General features: G+C 39.7%; 1 protein-coding gene across 3 annotated transcripts in view; it reads left to right on the top strand.

Moving 5' to 3' along the window:
• The window catches only part of CCDC149 (coiled-coil domain containing 149), a 55,006-nt gene that overhangs the window by 26,283 nt on the left and 11,102 nt on the right, over window positions 1-17,621 (top strand). For 2 of the 3 annotated variants that reach the window (XM_049795345.1, XM_049795355.1), the window contains exons 5-11: window positions 660-776; window positions 2,228-2,400; window positions 3,874-3,946; window positions 5,273-5,357; window positions 6,634-6,778; window positions 14,210-14,286; window positions 15,669-15,701. In XM_049795345.1, coding sequence (XP_049651302.1) covers window positions 660-776; window positions 2,228-2,400; window positions 3,874-3,946; window positions 5,273-5,357; window positions 6,634-6,778; window positions 14,210-14,286; window positions 15,669-15,701 — 703 coding nt within the window. The remainder of the gene's footprint in view (window positions 1-659; window positions 777-2,227; window positions 2,401-3,873; window positions 3,947-5,272; window positions 5,358-6,633; window positions 6,779-14,209; window positions 14,287-15,668; window positions 15,702-17,621) is intronic. The other variant, XM_049795365.1, reaches the window with a different exon arrangement.

Raw genomic sequence — 17,621 nt, forward strand, 5'->3', positions numbered from 1 at the left:
TCAAGTCAGACTGTTTTCAGCAGTCACAAAGCTCATGAGTTCATCAGCTGTTTAAGCATTTTGGCCAAGTCCTTTTGTTGTTGGCCCATTTTTTTGTTTTTAACATGAATTAACTGAGTGAGTAGATGAAAAAAATAATTCACAAGCAAATGTATTAGCAGCTGTTAATGCAAATTCTGCACTGATGTAGTGCAGTGGAATTTTAAGTGGAATCAGTAAAATGAAGCTGGACAAGCCACTTAGTGCCTTTTTATTCTTAACTAGGAAGAGTTCTCTGCTGCAGAGAATTTTAAGATTTACATATGAAAATGGCTTTCTGAGAATTCTCTAGTTTTAGTCTGGCCAGAATTAGTTCCTGAGACTGCTAAAAAAAACATTGACCATGTGTCCGTATTTACTTAGTCTTTCATAATTTGCATACTCTGGTGACTATTGTTGCAGGTCTAATTCAGCTCCAGTTGATGCTTTGAGCGTTTGACTGGAATTTTTCACTGAGAACAGGATTGAGCCCTCGGCTCAGAAAATTCCCTCTGGTTTAAATAATACCAGCTGTTTGGCCTGAAAGATGAAATCTATGACAGCTTTACTCTTTCTAATGCAGATGTACTCTGCTACAGCCTGTGTTCTCTCACTTACCGAATCTGATTTTGTAATCACAGCTCCTTCGAATGACAATAGCAAAGCAAAGACTTGGAGATGATGAAGTTGGGGCTCGCCACTTTGCAGCACATGAACGGGAGGACCTTGTTCAACAGTTGGAGACGGCTCGAGAGCAAGTAATAACTAAATGGGCATATACTGTCATGTTTTACAGAGCTAGTGCAGTAGCAAGTGAATGATGGCTTCTGTTGTGTTTGGAGGGCTGGTAGCTGATTAACATTGCAAATAGTGGTGAAGGTGTTGGGATTTTTACTGAAATAGTTGTTATTGATTACTGATTTAAACATGCATATGTGGGTAGAGTGAGTTTCCTAATCTCAGGAATTCCTTCTCTAGATTACTGTTTCTCCTCTTTTTATAATGTGAAGCAACAACTTGTGACAATTTAATATTGTCAATGAAAGAGACTCCTCAGTGAAAGCTGTTAAAAGTATTCAACACTATATGAGGTGGCTGATGCATCTCCTAAAGATATTATCTGAATCAAATTTTCTGTAGCAGTGTTGTTAGTCTTCTATTCCTTCTGCCCCTTAGCTATTTCTTCCCATCTTTTGAAAAATTCTTGCATCAGACCTCTTTTGCCTACCTCAAGTCTGTATTAATACTATGTACCATGCAGCATCCAATTCATCTACATAGCTTTCTGGACAATTTTGGGGTTTGTGTTCTCTGTTGTTCCCACACTCATTCATACCAATGTCAGTTCCCCCTGAATGAGCTGTTCTGTGATCCAGGAGGAAGTGCATATTTCTTGGGTTTCAGTCTTCACTCAAGTGCAGGCTACTTTAGCTTACCAGAAAGACTGTTGACTGCACTTGGTCTTCTTCCAATGTGATTCTCTCTGGTATCTCTGTTCCCAAGCTTGTGCTCTCTCTATCACCTGGCCTCTTTTTACACAGTCATTTGTCGTCCTTCCTGGCTTATCAGTGTTTTCTGAGGTGCCAGTGGAGACTCCTCAACTCATTGCAGACTTTTCTCATGCTCTCCATTTCCTCTCCTTGGAAGTTTGAAGCTCTTTGTCCTTGAGTATCTTTCATACTGGACTCCACCCTTTTGCTTAATAGCAAAGTTTACCCTGTCAACTCCATGCTGGCTTATTTTTTACTTTCCTCAGTTCTTCTTCCTATTCTGTGGAAGTTCATTGCTGAAAGTTCCGTAATTAGTATAAATTGCCCCTTATAGGCTTTTTCTTCATCCTCCAAATTTGCCAGATTTTTATTCAGTTGAGTTCATTCCTGGAGTCCTAGAAATTATATGCTAAAACCAGCTTAATATGTTTGTAGCAGAATCATAGTATGGATTAAGGTTTCTTTCACTGTTAGATTTTAGTTGTTTTCCATAAATTTTGTTAAATAGGTCTAACTGCTGAAGTTACTTAACTTCAAATCAATGAAATAATACCAAAACACAGTAAAAGTATCAGGGGTTATGAGCTTTGGAAAGACTTCTGACTTCCCAAAATCAAACCTGTTCAGACATGCAGTGCTTGTTGCTGTTTTCAGTTTGGGTGCTATGTAATCTTTTGTTTAAACTTCAAAATAGTCATACAGCTTTCCTTTCTTTTCAGATCGAGACTCTGAGGTATGATCTTCAGGCTGCACTGGATGAGTTACAGGATGTGAAAGAGGAACGCTCTTTTTACCAGGATAAGTCTGACAGACTAAACCAAGAACTTAATCATGTCTTAGGAGGGCATGAAAACCGTATCATCGACGTAGATGCTTTATGTATGGAGAACAGGTGAGTGCATTGCAAACCTTACTGTTTCCCTAGAACAAGCAGTGTATTGCTTTAACAGGAGCATCAGGAAGTCAGTCACAACAAAACTTTAAAGAAAATATATCCAAGAATAAAAGTTTAAAGATTTTGGTAATTTGTTTTGTTTGTACTGTAGCTAATCATCAAATAATATTGCGAAAGTTAGGCTGCAGGAAATTACCAATGTTTTATTTGGCTACAGAGATGTCAGTGGTATTCCCAAACAGAGCTAATCAGGAAAAGGAAGAGAAGTGCAGACCTTTTTATTCCCATCACTGTATGGCACCAAAAGCAAGAATATTAAAAATCGGTGTCTTCAGAAACTCATCAGGAGCTGTAATGGGCTAATCTTGGATTGGAAACAGGGACTTTGAGTACCCTGAGTTAACAGTTTCGGACATAATTCTCACCACAGGGAGAGGTTGTCAACATGGAGTGATTTGCCAACAAAAGTTGCTGGTGAAATCACCCATGCAGATACTCTTGCCACTTCCATGGGAAAAGAATGTGTTTTATGGTCTCTGCTAAGGACAACAGAGAGGAGTCACTGACAGAGCCATAGCAGGTACCTCCCTTAATGTCAACAATTACCTTAAAGTGAAATAGATCTTGTAAGACACTTTCCATTTACAGAGACTTATGCTTCAGGTAGGGAAGTGTAATACCAAAGGCATTACTTCCTCCCAGCAACTCCAGGTTTTTTTTCTGTTTGCGTGGCCTACAGAGTTCTGTATCAATTTAAGCCCCCTGCTCCCTGACAGCGGTATGATTTTTTTTCTCTAAAATAGTTAAATTGTCACAAACCCTAATACAGCTGCAGTTGCACTACATGAAAGAGGATATTTTATAAACCCTTTATACATGAAAAAGATATTTTCCTATGTGGAAATAGCCATCTAATCCAAGTGCATAAACTCTATTAGGAAGAACTGTACTGTTTCAGTTAACTGTATACCATTTTTCAACTATGCTGTTGAATTTTCTACTTTGTGATTGCTTTGTAATGAGAAGTGCCATGTAAGTGATGGATATTGCAATGCAAAAGTTCTGCATAGTTGAGTCTTGTGTTGACATGTATACAAATCTTCATGTGTCCATCTCACAACCCTTCAAGTACAGAGGATACGAGTAAATGCTTCCTGACTATTTCCTCTAGACATAAATATATCCTTTTAGCTTCCCTCCCCAAAAACCTGAGAACCGATACAAAATGGTTGTGCAGCATGCTTGGCAAATCTAATAGAAGGGCAGCCTCCTTTTCTGATGCAATTTGTTTCCCTACTTAAAGTTTTATGGGGTCAAGAGCAGTAAGATTTTGTTATTTTATCCCTCACAGAACTGCAGAGGGAAAAGAACTCTCAGTAGTTCAAAGAGAGGACATGCCAAATAGTAAAGAGAAACGCTTGAGGCAGTACTTGAAGGTAACACGAAGTAAAGGATTACATTTCTTTTCAGGTATCTTCAAGAGAGATTAAAACAACTTCAAGAGGAAGTCAACCTTCTTAAGTCTAATATTACTAAATATAAGGTAAGATCCTCTCGGTGTATCATCTAAACTGTGCTTCGTTGTTCGTGGAGGTTATTGTTCATTCTCATGTTCTTATGCATTTAAAGAACAAAATTGTGTCCTCAAAGAAAAGCCCACCATTAACATTCAAGAAGTATTAGTATGTGTGCTTAACTAGATGCTCAGTCTTCTTTGTAGGCTTCTTAGCTGATTTAGTACAAAGGGATAACCATTAAAAGTATTTTGAAAAATGAATCTGAGTACCTTTTTTTAAGTTCTGTGGGGAACTCCTGCTTGGGGGTGGGGGGTGATCAGCTTTCCAGGCTGCTTGTAGGTGAAGAGTAGCAGGTCACGCAGTGTGTGGTGAATGACTGCAACTGTGTTGCTGTCACAAGTGGGTCTTGTCTCCCTGTTCCCTAATGGCCACACTATTTCTTCATGTCTCTTAATGATTGCTAAGCCTTCATTGTTCTGTTCCTGGGTTGAGATATATGCTGTTTTGCATGAAACCTTCAGGACTGAATCCTGAGGGCCAAATACTCTTGCTCTTCCCTGAAGTCAAGTACTCTTATTTATTTCTGCAAGTGATTTTGGGGTGTGGGAGGGGAGGGCTGTTTGTCAGGGCATGAGAAGGGTTGTCTTAGGACTGTCAGTAGGAATTTTTAACCATTTAGGTCACTATGAAGCAGTCACAGCACTAATTGTTTTTTGTCCATGGGCAAAGTTCCTCAAAGTAGCAGGTTCATCTGAGTTTCTGTTCACACTTAGAACTTGGGGCTCTCAGAGAGTTTATTGGTGAGAACTGAGCATCTTGGTGGTCTGGTGGGTTTCACAGAACTGTAATTGTTTTGGAAGAGCTGGACTTCTGCAGCAGGATCATTCTGCTGCTAATTCCTGAAAGTCAGTATTTGCTACTAAAAGGGCTTCTAGAAACTCTCATAGAGAAGTTTGAGCTTTCCCTTTGAAGCCTATCCAAAGAAATATGGAGAAAAGTCTGATTTTGTTCCCAATTGATATTCTCTACAGGATACTGGAGTATATTCACTGGCACTCAGCAAATGATTAAAAAATAGGCAAGTCTTAAAAATGTACTGAGGGGTGTGAGTGGGAGAGACTACAATAAAGTGATTGCAATGAGAATGAGTCTTTGTAACAGACTTTGCAAAGACTGTTTTGGCTGGAGAATAAGACTCCAGGAGAGTCACACTCCCATAGGTTACTATGGGTGTAAGCTGCAGGCCCTGCAGTTGTTCAGAGACCAAAATCCAAAGTTCCAGATTCTTTACTCCTAATGAAAGGATTTGTTAGCTACTGTTTTTCTGAATAAGATATTTGTTGTTTCCTTAGAATGCACTAGAGAGACGAAAAAATTCAAAGACTCATAGTAGATCCAGTAGCAGTGCTCTGACTGGAGTCCTGTCTGCAAAGCAAGGTATTACATAAATGCAGCGTGGTGTTACATATCTCATTGAATTCCTTCCATCTTGCCTCTTAATTTCAGTAACCCTTTCCTCACCAACCAAATCAAAATCTTTCTTCTCTTTCCTGTTTATTATTATGTGCTAATTTTTGTCCTTTTATCAGTTGACTTGACAATATAAAATTTGCCTCTTGAGTACTGCTTCTCCTTTTGTTACTCTTCTGCCATTCATTCTCTCCCGTCAGTTTTATCTTTTTTTTTTTTTTTTCCCCCACTCTCTAAACCCCTCAGCAACTTTGACCCTGACAAATCACTTCTTTATTCATCTCTTTGCTCTGCTAACAATGGCAATCACAATTCATATTCCAATGAAAAATAGACTGGGTGGTAGAGGAGGGGCCTTAAGTCAGGTTTTCTGCTACTGTTCTTGGAAGCTTTTACATTCAGATGTTTTGCAAGAAATCCTTTTGTCCCATGTTTCTTCATGGGCAGCAAAATGGAGTACTCTCTTTTTCACCCTTCAAAGAAAATATCAAGATTACGAAAGAAAGAGGAAGTAAAAATTCTTTGAGAGAAACAGTATACCTGGCACCCTACTGTTTAGGTGTATTCATACACACACGAGATCAGTAGTATTTGTCATGGTAGGTTGAAACTCGCTTTTCTGTTTTTGACTTCTCTTCTGTCCTCTTCTCCACTTACTTGCACACACGCGCGCGCGCACACACACACACACACACACACAAAGAGGCAGAGTCAGATTCTAGTTACAGAAGCTAATGATACTAGTGAACTTCCTGATGTGGTTGAGAGGTGCAAGCTCTAAGCTGCAGAGGAAGAGTTCGAGTGACTATTTTCACATCAGTCTTAAATAACCTGAAGGATATAATAGTTCTAAAAAGTAATACAAATACTTCCTTCTGGGCTTATGTTTTAATGTAAGTGGGAGAGAAATGACCGATTTTTAACCAGTCTGTAGGCCTGTAGAAGAATGAGTTTGTTTCCTTCTGAACAAAAGTAATTTCCAAAAGCAGAATTAAGTTAACATAAGATGTGTCTGCCTATACTTATTCTGGCAGTTGCTGTGGAATAATGATGAGCGTAGAAAGCCACCACCTTCATGCCAGCTGGAGATTGTATTTGTGGTCTTTTGGCTTTGTTACTTGAAGGAAAAAAAAAAAAAGTATTCATTTAAGTAATCAGAATAGTTCTTTAATGCTAAGTAAATGTTTGTGTCACATCTCTGTGCATGAGAAGCCAAAACTCATTTGTGTTTTTAACATTATAGTCCAAGAGTTGTTGTCGGAGGATCATGGATGTAGCCTACCAGCCACACCACAGTCCATTTCAGATCTCAAATCACTGGCCACTGCATTGCTGGAAACTATCCATGAAAAAAACATGGTCATACAACACCAAAGGCAAACCAACAAGTAGGTAGCATGACTTATAAGTAAAACAGAACTTAGCAAGCTATGGAAAAGTTATGGTTTTGGGGGATTTTCAGGAAAATGGGAAGGAAGGTCCATTTTCACAAAAAATGCATTGTCATTGTTAACTGGTGGGTTTTTTAGTTTTTAAGATCAGGTATGTCTTAGAGAAAAACTACATTTTCACAATAAAGTCTGGGGTTGACAGAGACCTGTCTGCCTCTGCTAGGCAAGGATTGGTTTGCTGCTCAGGTTTGGGACAAACCATAATAACACAGAGGGAACTTCTAGCAAGTAGTTTCTAGGGAGAGCTAAAGAAAAGCTGCTGGGAGGAAGGACACCCTTGAACTGGAGGAGAAGATATGGGATAATTGGTCTTTAATGTAGGAATTTGCTAATGAACACTGGTGGGAGTAGTAAATGTTGCATCTAGGAAAGGATCTGAAAAGTTTTAGTATAACATTTGTCACAGGCTAGCTGCCTATGTGTCATACAAATGATAGCTGTTGCTCCTATAGTTACTTTGCCAAGAGTTGTAGGAGATAAACACAGTTGGATTGCTACTATATGATTTTTTAAAAAATCTGAACTGAACTTTCAAGGAGGGTTTGTTTACTCTTAGCTGTTCTAGTCATCAGTAGAATTCTTTGTGTCTTGTACAGCTCCTATCATTGCAGAATATAATAATTTTTGACACATTTTCTGACATTCTGATATTATTGTCCTTTTACAGTGTATGAAAATCACAGCTAGGAAGTGTTCCTTGATTCTGTGCTCTTTTTTTTTTCTTTTTTTCTTTTTTATAACACTGAGTCACTACTAGTAATCAGAGGTTATTCAGGCTTCTCAAAAGCACATCAGGACCAGATGCCAGAAACAGGCAGACATCTTTCATGAAAGGAAGGAGGAGTACTGAAGTAAACTGTATTGCACTAGAATAGATGATTCATTTTGAAAACTGATAACTCTGATACTAGGCAGACTCCATTGCATAATTCTTAGTGATGTGGCAACAGAAGTGGAGGAGCAGTTTATAGCCACTCTTAATACTCTTGAGAAGGCAAATGCCTAATCAGCTAAAGGGAGACTAAAGCAGTGAAAATGTAGCCCAGATCTAACTGACGGCAGCTCAGTTAATTCATGTCTATACGTGTGTCCTGTAATGCAAGAGGAATTCCTGCACTGAGCAGTGCTAGTGAAGGGCTACACCCTGCTCCCTTCGTACCTCTAATGTAACATCAGAAGGAAAACATCCAGAGAACAATTTTTGTTATTCCAGGTATAACCAATCTTTGCCTTTTATATCGTGATACTGTATCATTACCTCATGTTCTAGTTTGTGTACTCTTGCCCATAACTATAGAAAACTTCTTAATTTTGTATCTCTCTCTGATCGCATGCAGTCTCTTGCATCTCTCAAATGTACCATTGCAATGATGGCTTTACTTTCTGTCTCTGCTTTCAACTATTAAGTACGGGTTTTCTTGAGATAAGTCTTCACAAGAAGATATGATTCTTTTTATCTGCATGCCCAACTGCTCATATGTAGCCACAGGAGTAGAGATTGGATCTGTGCACAAACTAGTATTCTATGCCCAATAGAAGATCAGGTCTTGGAGGTGACAGTCCACATCTCTCCCAGGTCAGGAGTGTGCTCAGAGCTGTAGTGTTGTATTCAGTTCAGGATGCTTCAGGGGAAAAAAAAAAAAAAAAAAGATAGATAAATCCTGGGCAAGTTGAGCGAAGAGCCTCAGCAACACTCTTGTGTGGTATGCTCATTCTTTTTGTCACCTTTGGCATTAGTGGGATTAAAGAAGCTTTTCAGGAGCTAGGAGGAATGGTAACTACTTGTGATGGGTTGACCCTGGCTGAACACCAGGTGCCCACCAAAGCCATTCTATCACTCCCCCATCCTCAGCTGGATAGGGGAGAGAAAATATAACAAAAGGCTCGCGGGTCGAGATAAGGACAGGAGAGATCATTCACTATTACCGTCACGGGCAAAACAGACTCAATTTGCAAAACATACTCAATTTATTACAAATCAACCAGAGCAAGGTAATGAGAAGTAAAATGAAATCTCAGAACACCTTCCCACCACCCCTCCGTTCTTCCCGGCCACAACTACCCTCCCGGATTTCACCACCAAGCCCCCCCAGCGGCACAGGGGGACAGGGATGGGGTTTATGGTCATCACACGTTATTTTCTGCCGCTTCACCTCCTCAGGACGAGGGCTGATCACACTCTTCCCCTGCTCCAGCGTGGGGTCCCACCCACGGGAGACAGTCCTCCACGAACTCCTCCAACGTGGGCCATTCCCACGGGCTGCAGTTCTTCACGAACTGCTCCAGCATGGGTCCATTCCACGGTGTGCAGTCCTTCAGGAGCACACTGCTCCAGCGGGGGTCCCCCACGGGGTCACAAGTCCTGCCAGAAAGCCTGCTCCGTGGGCTCCTCTCTCCACAGATCCGCAGGTCCTGCCAGGAGCCTGCTCCAGCGCGGGGTTCCCACGGGGTCACAGCCTTATTCGGGAACCCACCTGCTCCGGCGTGGGGTCCTCCACGGGCTACAGGTGGAGATCTGCTCCACCGTGGACCTCCCTGGACTGCAGGGGGACAGCCTGCCTCACCAGGGTCTTCACCACGGGCTGCAGGGGAATCTTCGCTCCGGCGCCTGGAGCATCTCCTCCCCCTCCTTCTTCACTGACCTTGGTGTCCGCAGGCTTGTTTCTCTTACATGTTCTCACTCCTCACTCCGGCGGCAGTTTCTCCCCGTCCCAACTTTTTTTTTTCCTTCTTAAAAATGTTATCACAGAGGCGTTACCACTATCACTGATTGGCTTGGCCTTGGCCGGCGGCGGGTCCGTCTCAGAGCCGGCTAATACGGGCTCGCTCTCTCTCGAACACAGGGGAAGCTTCCAGCAGTTTCTTACAGAAGCCACCCCTGTAAACCCCCCCGCTACCAAAACCTTGCCAAACAAAACCAATACACTACTTCAAGTAGAAACACCTAAGACACAAGAGTTAAAGTGAAAAAGGGAAAGGTAGGTAGGATATCACAGAGAAACATCCTTTATTTGAGGTGCATTAGCTGGTTTTGGGGGGCACTTATTTGCCAAGTAAAAAGTTACAAGTAAATACTGCTGACTTCTGGAAATGGGGAAGAAACTGCCCACCTGTCAGAGGAGGTTAGAGGTGAGAATGACATCAGTGCACAAGTAAAACAGACAGGTCCATAGGCTGGTACTAGTAGAAGATGCATTCTTTTGATGAAGACATTTCTCCATTCAAAGTAAGAAAATGAGAAGGATGTGGGGCTAGAGAGGATTGTAATGGCAAAAGGTCATAAATCAGAAGGTAGTCTTCTCCTTCACTCCTCTCTCCTGTTTGCCTGGCTTTTCCTGCAGAAAGACCATGTTTGGAGAACACAGTTATTCTTTGAGGTGGTTGTTTGAAGAAAGTGAGATTTATTGGGTAAAGAACTTGAGATTTTGAGGTGGTTGTTTCATTCAGGGAAGAAGTTCTGCTTTTGATATTTGATAGATGATTGACTTAATTCTATTACTAGTAAATGAGACTTTTCAGACCATATGAACTTACTTTCCTCCAAACAGTTAACCTATTTTAAAGTCAAAACCTCTTTTGTTGTTTGCAGATTGAGGTATGGGTATGAAAGTTTACAATAGCAGAATGGTAGATTTGCTTTCTGATTAACTGAAGTAATAACAAGACAGTGGATTTTTTAATATAGATTAGAATGTGGGTCTGCTGCTGAAGTTGACTTTCTGCGGCTACACTGTTGAAAACATCCGTTGCCACCTGCTCTTGGAACAGATGCACTATTATTATTGCTGCTTTTCTAAATATGTGGCATGATCAAAGGAGCTGTGGGAGTATGTGCCTAGGAACAAGTAGGCTAAATCCAGTCTTTATTTTTTTAGTCTCACTTTTAAGAAAAAAAGAACTTGTTTGAGAAGAAAACAGGTCATTTTCCCTAGGTGATTGGTGGCTATTACTGCTAAGTTTAAGTAATGTTGTATGTTTTTCTTCAGAAGTGCATTAGCTTTTAATTTGAAAAAGCAGTTGTAAGTGAATTCTGTATGCAGTAATGTGTTTCAAAATTAAATAGTTACATAAATGCAAAAATAAACAGTCCTAACCCTGCCTAGAAAGTGGATAAAAATCTTTTTTTTCTTCTGCCAGAAATAAACCATTTATTACATGTTCTTTTTAGAGCAATTTGTTCCTGAAATTGGCAGCACCCATGCAAGCCAGATTAGTGTAGAAGCTGCTCTGCTGCTTAGACATGTTGCACTAATTTTAACATTTCTAACTTGGGCAAGCTTGGTCATGACCAAAATTACAAAAAGAATTGTGTCAGTCTGTAACTGGGTAAATGTTTCCATGTGATATATAGAACTAGATATGTGACCGTGACAGACATTTGGGTGATTGTATCTGTATGAGGGTATATGTCTTCTGTAGCAAGATCTAAATTGAAAGTGAGCTGAATGGAGCTCAGGTGCAGTAAATCAGCACAGCTCCCTACAGATTATGGCCAGGTATGTTAGGAAGCATGGGAGATCCAGAAGGGAGCTGCAGAATTCAGGTAGGAGCATTGCTGCCGTTACATGAACAACAGATTTCTGTAAAACCTTATCCTGGAGGGAGGTTTAGGCTAACTCCCTTGTTTCATTAGACACATGACCAGAGGACAATGGAAATAGCTATCAGCACCTTTGTCCATGACGTGATCCTTCTGTTTCAGTCAAAGGATCTACTCCACTGTGGCTAGAGATAAAAAAAATAGATCAGAATTTGATGCTACCAACCCATGCAGCCTCTTTAAAAATACCTGCTGTTCAAGGCCACCACCACTCAGTCTTCCCACAGCATATATGGATGTGACAAATTATCTGGAGGTCACAAGGGAAAGGAAGGAATGGGATAAACTACGCTGTGTTCAGGATTGCTTACACATTTTATTTTTCAAAAGATGTGTCTATAAGAACTTGCAGCTTTATGTGGGGTTCATTCCTCCCATACCTGTCTTCAGACATTGATATTGTGGTTTGAAGCAAACTAGAATCATACACATCACTGAATGTATTTTGCTGTCTTCCTGAATGAAAGGATCAGGGTTAAGTATTGTCCTCTCTTTTTGCCAACTGTTGTTCAGAGCTGCAGAACGATCCTTCTATGTGAGAACCTGCAACAAAGGTTAAAAAATAGCTCAGTGTCTCTTCTCAGGATCCAGTAGGAATTACCAGGATATATTTGTTCCAAACCTTTAGAAATAGTGTGCTACAGCTGATAAATGAACTATAAATTTTAAGAGAAGCAAGAGAAAAGTGACTTTGCTATTGTTGTCTGAATAACAAGAGCAGTAAAAATAACTGAACTTGATGCAGAGGGTTGAGTTTCTTTCTGTGACACGGCTAGCTGACAGGGAGGGCAGTATCTTTCCCCCCTTTTCTGCCCTGGAACTACTGGTGAACTACTTATGAAAATAATAAGGATTTTTTCTTCTCCTGGCGGAAGTGCTCTGAGCTTGTGACCTGTTTGTGGTGACAATCATTAGCCACATCAACGTTGTTTTGTCAGCTCCCTGGCTGAGCTAACATAACACAGAAGAAGTCTTGCATCATCTCTGTCTGTTCCCTGCCCCTCTGAGCCAGTGGAACTCCATGTCCTTCAGCCGACCCTTGGTGGGGCCTTAGACAGGGAGATGGGAGCGGGCTGCCTGTGCACAAGGTAGAGCTCCTTGAAAGCTGCTCTCGTGCCTTTCTCCATCACCTGTTGCTTTGTACTGCACAGTGCAGTTGCTGGGCATTGGGCCGTATACTGGGATATGAAAACAGAGGTATTAAGGCTGAGTCTCTCCTACCAGATGGAAGCATTCCGAAAGTGAAATCTAGACTTGAACAATTTTGATTGTGACTGGAGAAGACAGTAATAGATCCATCATAACCTGAGTGACCTCTTTGATTACTGAGTTTCAATGGGGAAACAAACGTAACTGCTCCCAAATGTCTTCTCTCCTCTGCTTGTAAATGTGATGGACTGTTTACTTTTTAGCTGATGCACACCCCTGTACCTTTCAGTGCTTTCTTTGATACTTGTTATAATCTTTCTCTTTTTGTAATCTTTAAAATACTTACAGGCTTTTATTGTGTCATTTCAGAGCCCTCACAGTAGAAATTTCAAAAATACTTGGTCCTTGTTAATCAATTTTTCTAGCCCCTTTGATATTTGCTGAGGTTGCTATTCTTCACGCCCTTCCCAGATTCTGCCATCTTGTCAGTAGTGACATTCCCAGTATGCTCAAATGTCTGCAGCATAAAACCCTCGCTGGAGAGCACGCAGTGCAGTATTACACAGCTCTGATGAGCATGGGAAGGTACTGTTGCCTTGCTGTGTTGTGATATCCTGCTTTTCTCAGCATTCAGTTCAAATTTAACTGACTTACCCTGTTGCTGTAATTTGATGAGTAAAACTTGCTGTCCACTTTCTCTGCTGTCATGTTTAGAATTGCTGCTTCATCTAGGTTTCTCACTCTATAGAGCATTGTTTGGGATTTACTCAGACTTTTGATTCCAGGAGACTTGCTGTGCCTGTGAGAGAAACATTCAAAAATTCATTGGAAAAAAGGGCTTTCTTTACAAGATGGAAATCTCTCATTTGATCTGGGGAGAGAATTAAGACTAAAAGTTAAATCCTGCAGGAGGGCTAACTGCAAATAGTATTTGTGTAGGAATCAGATACAAAAGAAGAGATGACCCAAGAAATGCAGTGAAAACTAAGAGCGGGTGATAAAGGCACTAAAGAGCTTGAAGCTTTTTAGTAAAGTAGAAAACAGAGTTCAGCACTAAAAGAAAAGATGTAGTAGAAAAGATATTCCTTGCCATTTTAAGCAATCTTAGTGATAAGAGAAACCTCTGTGAATAAAGGGCTAGCCCAAAATTGTGCCTTAGAACTTCAGAATCAATCTAGATGCTGCCTTGAGTTTTCCATATTTTGTGTGCATAGCTTTTACCTTCTGGTTTTAGCTGTAGAGAAAGTAAGAGTAACTGGGAAGAGATATTTGCAGGCAATGAAGTAGAAATATTGTGAGTCGGTATTCTTTGTCTTTACTGAAGGGCCAAGGCTGAAAGTCCAGTACATCCTAGATTTTTTTAAAAAAGCATGGGATAGATTAGACAACTATATTTCATTTTCTTTTAACTCGGGGGGGGGGGGTGTCGGGGGGGGGGGTGTCCAAAGCCATTAGTGAAAAGAGATGACTGTATACAGGTTTACTGCACTAGTTAAGTAACAATTTAAAAATTCAACTGTAGTCATGTAAGCAATTGGGCTTTGGTCACCTTAGTGTAACAAGGAATCTCATCTCAGCTGACTGTCCCTGGCTTTTGTTTTTGTTGTCTTTTTCTGAAGAATTCTAGGGAATCGAGTGGCAGAACTAGAAAAGAAATTAAGAACTTTGGAAATCGCTGGCTTGTGGAGTCTTCCAGGTTAGTAAAAATTCAAGAGAACAGCTTGCATTATTTAGTTTTCAAGGGTATACTTGCATTTACAAAAAGCTTGGCTATAATTTTTTTAATGACAGTTATTTTACAAATGTGCTGTTCGGCACATTTGCAAAATTAGAAACTTCTAATAAATGTTAAGTTGAAACCAAAAAAACCTAGACTCTTTAAACTCTAATTCAAATGTGTATACTGAAAAAAAAAAAAGTAGTTTTAAATACTGGAAATAATCAAATTGTCTCCATAGTCTGCAGGCAAAAAAAAAAGGGAACTATTTTATTTAAACAGTTATATAAAATGATACACAGGATATTGACCATTATGTTTTTCAACAAATTTTATTTATTAATTTTGTACTTCTTGTAACTTCCATGAATTTTATTGCTGTCTTTTTAATGTTTTTCTGTAGAATCATAAACTCTGAGAAATTGAAAATGTAAATAATCTTAAATTTTCTAGTCCATCTCTCCAGAACAGGCTTATTCCCTGTAGCATCTTAAGTATTGTATTTGGATTTGAATTACTCAAGTAATGGGAGATTAATCTGCTTCCTAATAGACCTCGCTGTTAGGAAAATGTGCAATATTTAATTTACATTTACTTTTTGCTTCTTTTTTTCTCATTACACCTAATTGTGTCTTCTTTAACCACTGTAAATTATGCTGCTCCATTGTTGGTGTTTGCATCATTAGGCTTTGTTGTTTATGGCTTCCTATCAGTGCTGCTGGGGGTGGGAGATAAGTGTGGTTTAGGCTTCTAGTTTTTTGTCTCTGTGTTTTTTCCACCTAACCTTTCCATCTAGAAAAAAACATTTGACAAAGCTGAAAAGACCTTGTGACAAACCTATGCTGTTCAACCATTTGGCCTGATGTGGTGTATTTCCACTTTAGCTCGGCCGTTGTAGGCATTCTCAGTCACCTTTCTGGAACTGGCTCTCGTCTTGACGCTTTCCAGAACTGAAGGTCGCACACTTGTTTCCATGGATTACTCTTCATTTAGACACCTAACATTAGTGCATTTGTCCCTCCCCACATTTTCCAAAAGATGCAGGTGAATATTTGTCTAAAACCCTGGTAATGCAGTTCTGTACATTAGTACAGATGTGTATCATAAACTCACCAGTTTAAGGTACTGTAGGGTTGTTTGGTTTGGCTTTTTTTTCTTCTTTTTTTTTTTTTTCCAAAAACAGTGTTCCATGAAATTAATACACAAATAAATGCAGTGTTTCTAATCTTTGCAAAATGTATTAAAAAAAATGGAACAGTGGGAACTTCTTGCACCATTGTTGGTCTATGTAGGTAAGACATCAAATTAATGTTTATACAATAACAACTGTCTCTTTCCTTCCTTTCTTTTGCTGCCTGAAGGCCTGAGCTACAATGTCTCAGTGGGATTTGGGAGTAGGTTCTGCTTAACATATATTTTTAGTAACTGATTTTAGCAGTACGTTAAATATTGTCACTGCATGTAAACAAACACAAATGTTATCTGAACATTTTTATATTGGGCAGATTAAGATGTTCAGTCAAGTGAGTTAGATGACCACAAGAGAGAGGAAGGCTGTTCTACAAGACAATTCCTTTAAGTTGAGGAAAATAGTAAGAAAGGATGATCTTAAATCGTTGTAAAGGAATTTTACACTGGATTGCGAGTTCTGTTGAGCCCCAAGGTTTGTTGATTTGCTGCTTGCCTTTTAAATCAAGAGTGCACTTTTGTTTCCAAGTGCACTCTAGTCCCAAGGTGGTCAGAAACAGCCTTGCAACACCTGGTGGGTCACCAATTTTCTTTTCAGAGCGTGGAAAGCTTCCGCTCCATAAAACAGCAGCATATAACAAATAGTGTGGGAACTACCACAGTGGACTCTGCAGCTCAATGTTGGCTTGGGTGAGGGGCAGAATATGGAGAGTATCTCATCTAGTCAGTTTTAAATCCAGAGAGAACAAATTATTATTTGGTTGAGTTGAACTTTTTGTCATTGGAAAAAATATGCAGATGAAAGCTGATGTTTGGTCTAGCACTGAAAGAAACGCACATTATAAATTGCAGGTTTTTAATCTGAAGTTAACGTTCCTACTTAGGCATCATTGTCCATATAATATTTATAACATCCACTGTCACCATGGTATTAATATCTTCCAAATGGTGTTAATAAATGATGTTAATAAACTTTACCCTATTGAAGAAAGAGCTTGACCACTTCTGATTTTTTCTTAGGTGACATATTTGTCATCTGCTTTTCAAGCAATGCATGAATGAACTATGGGGAAGCTAAATCAAAAGGAAGTGTGTATTTAATTTTTGAAATGGTGAAACTGGTAGTATAGTTCATTTTCTGTAGAAGTTCTGCTCACCACAAATTTTAGCTTCCCCTGTTTGGAAAATGGGCTTTAATTAAACGAATCTCTTGCAAAGTTCATTGCTGAAAAGAAAGCAAGCATGGGCATAGAGTTGGCTCTGATTTTTTTTATTTTTTTTTTTCTTTTTATGAGCCTACTTGCCTTGAGAAGAAAGCAGAGAACGTGATGTTCGCAGAAGCATTTCTTTGCTTTGTCTTAGGTACATTGTGGTTCAAACATGCATGCATAATATGATAAATGTATTCAGTAATAGTACATAGTAAACACCACCTTATTCCTCTCACAGTTTGATGTCACTAGACATTCAGATAAGTAATTCTGTATTTTTTAAAAAACCTATAATTTCCTGAAAATTCCAGATTTCCACTGAAAAAGAGCCTAAGAAAAGAGCTGACTATGACTCAGCCTTTTTCCGTCTGCGATGATAAGAAAGTTTTGGTGCTGCCTCTTGCTCTGCAGTAATCGGCGTGGAGCAGAGGCAAGGTAGAATTAATGGTCTCAGCAGCTGCTCTGGGTATAGCCAGTTACAGTGGTGTAGGGTGCAGCGGAGGTTATAAAGGGATACCCATCCCTGGAGAAAAAAATGACGAATTTACTACTACTGAAAAATTATCTGTCTGCTTATTTTGAGATCTGTAGTCTCGCTAAAGTCTTTGAAAATTTCATTGAATAGAGGAACACAAAGCTATGTAAGTTATGAAATTGAGCTTACATGGCAGCTAATTGAAATTCCCTGTGTGTAATCCAACTTCAGATCATGATTCACAGAATATAGTGCAGCAATACCCCCACAACCCTCCTTCATGAATGGATGTGAGTCGCTGTCAATAAATAAATATGCATCGGACTCTTTGGGCCACATCTGTTGCTTAGATGTGTGGATACTGAGCTTAGCTTTATTTTCAGTAACCAAGTTGGTTTTCAGAGAAAAATGTGAAAGTAAATGTGTTTACTGTGTAAATG

Source organism: Accipiter gentilis, chromosome 3 (genome assembly GCF_929443795.1).
Source record: "Accipiter gentilis chromosome 3, bAccGen1.1, whole genome shotgun sequence".
Lineage (NCBI taxonomy): Eukaryota > Metazoa > Chordata > Aves > Accipitriformes > Accipitridae > Astur > Astur gentilis.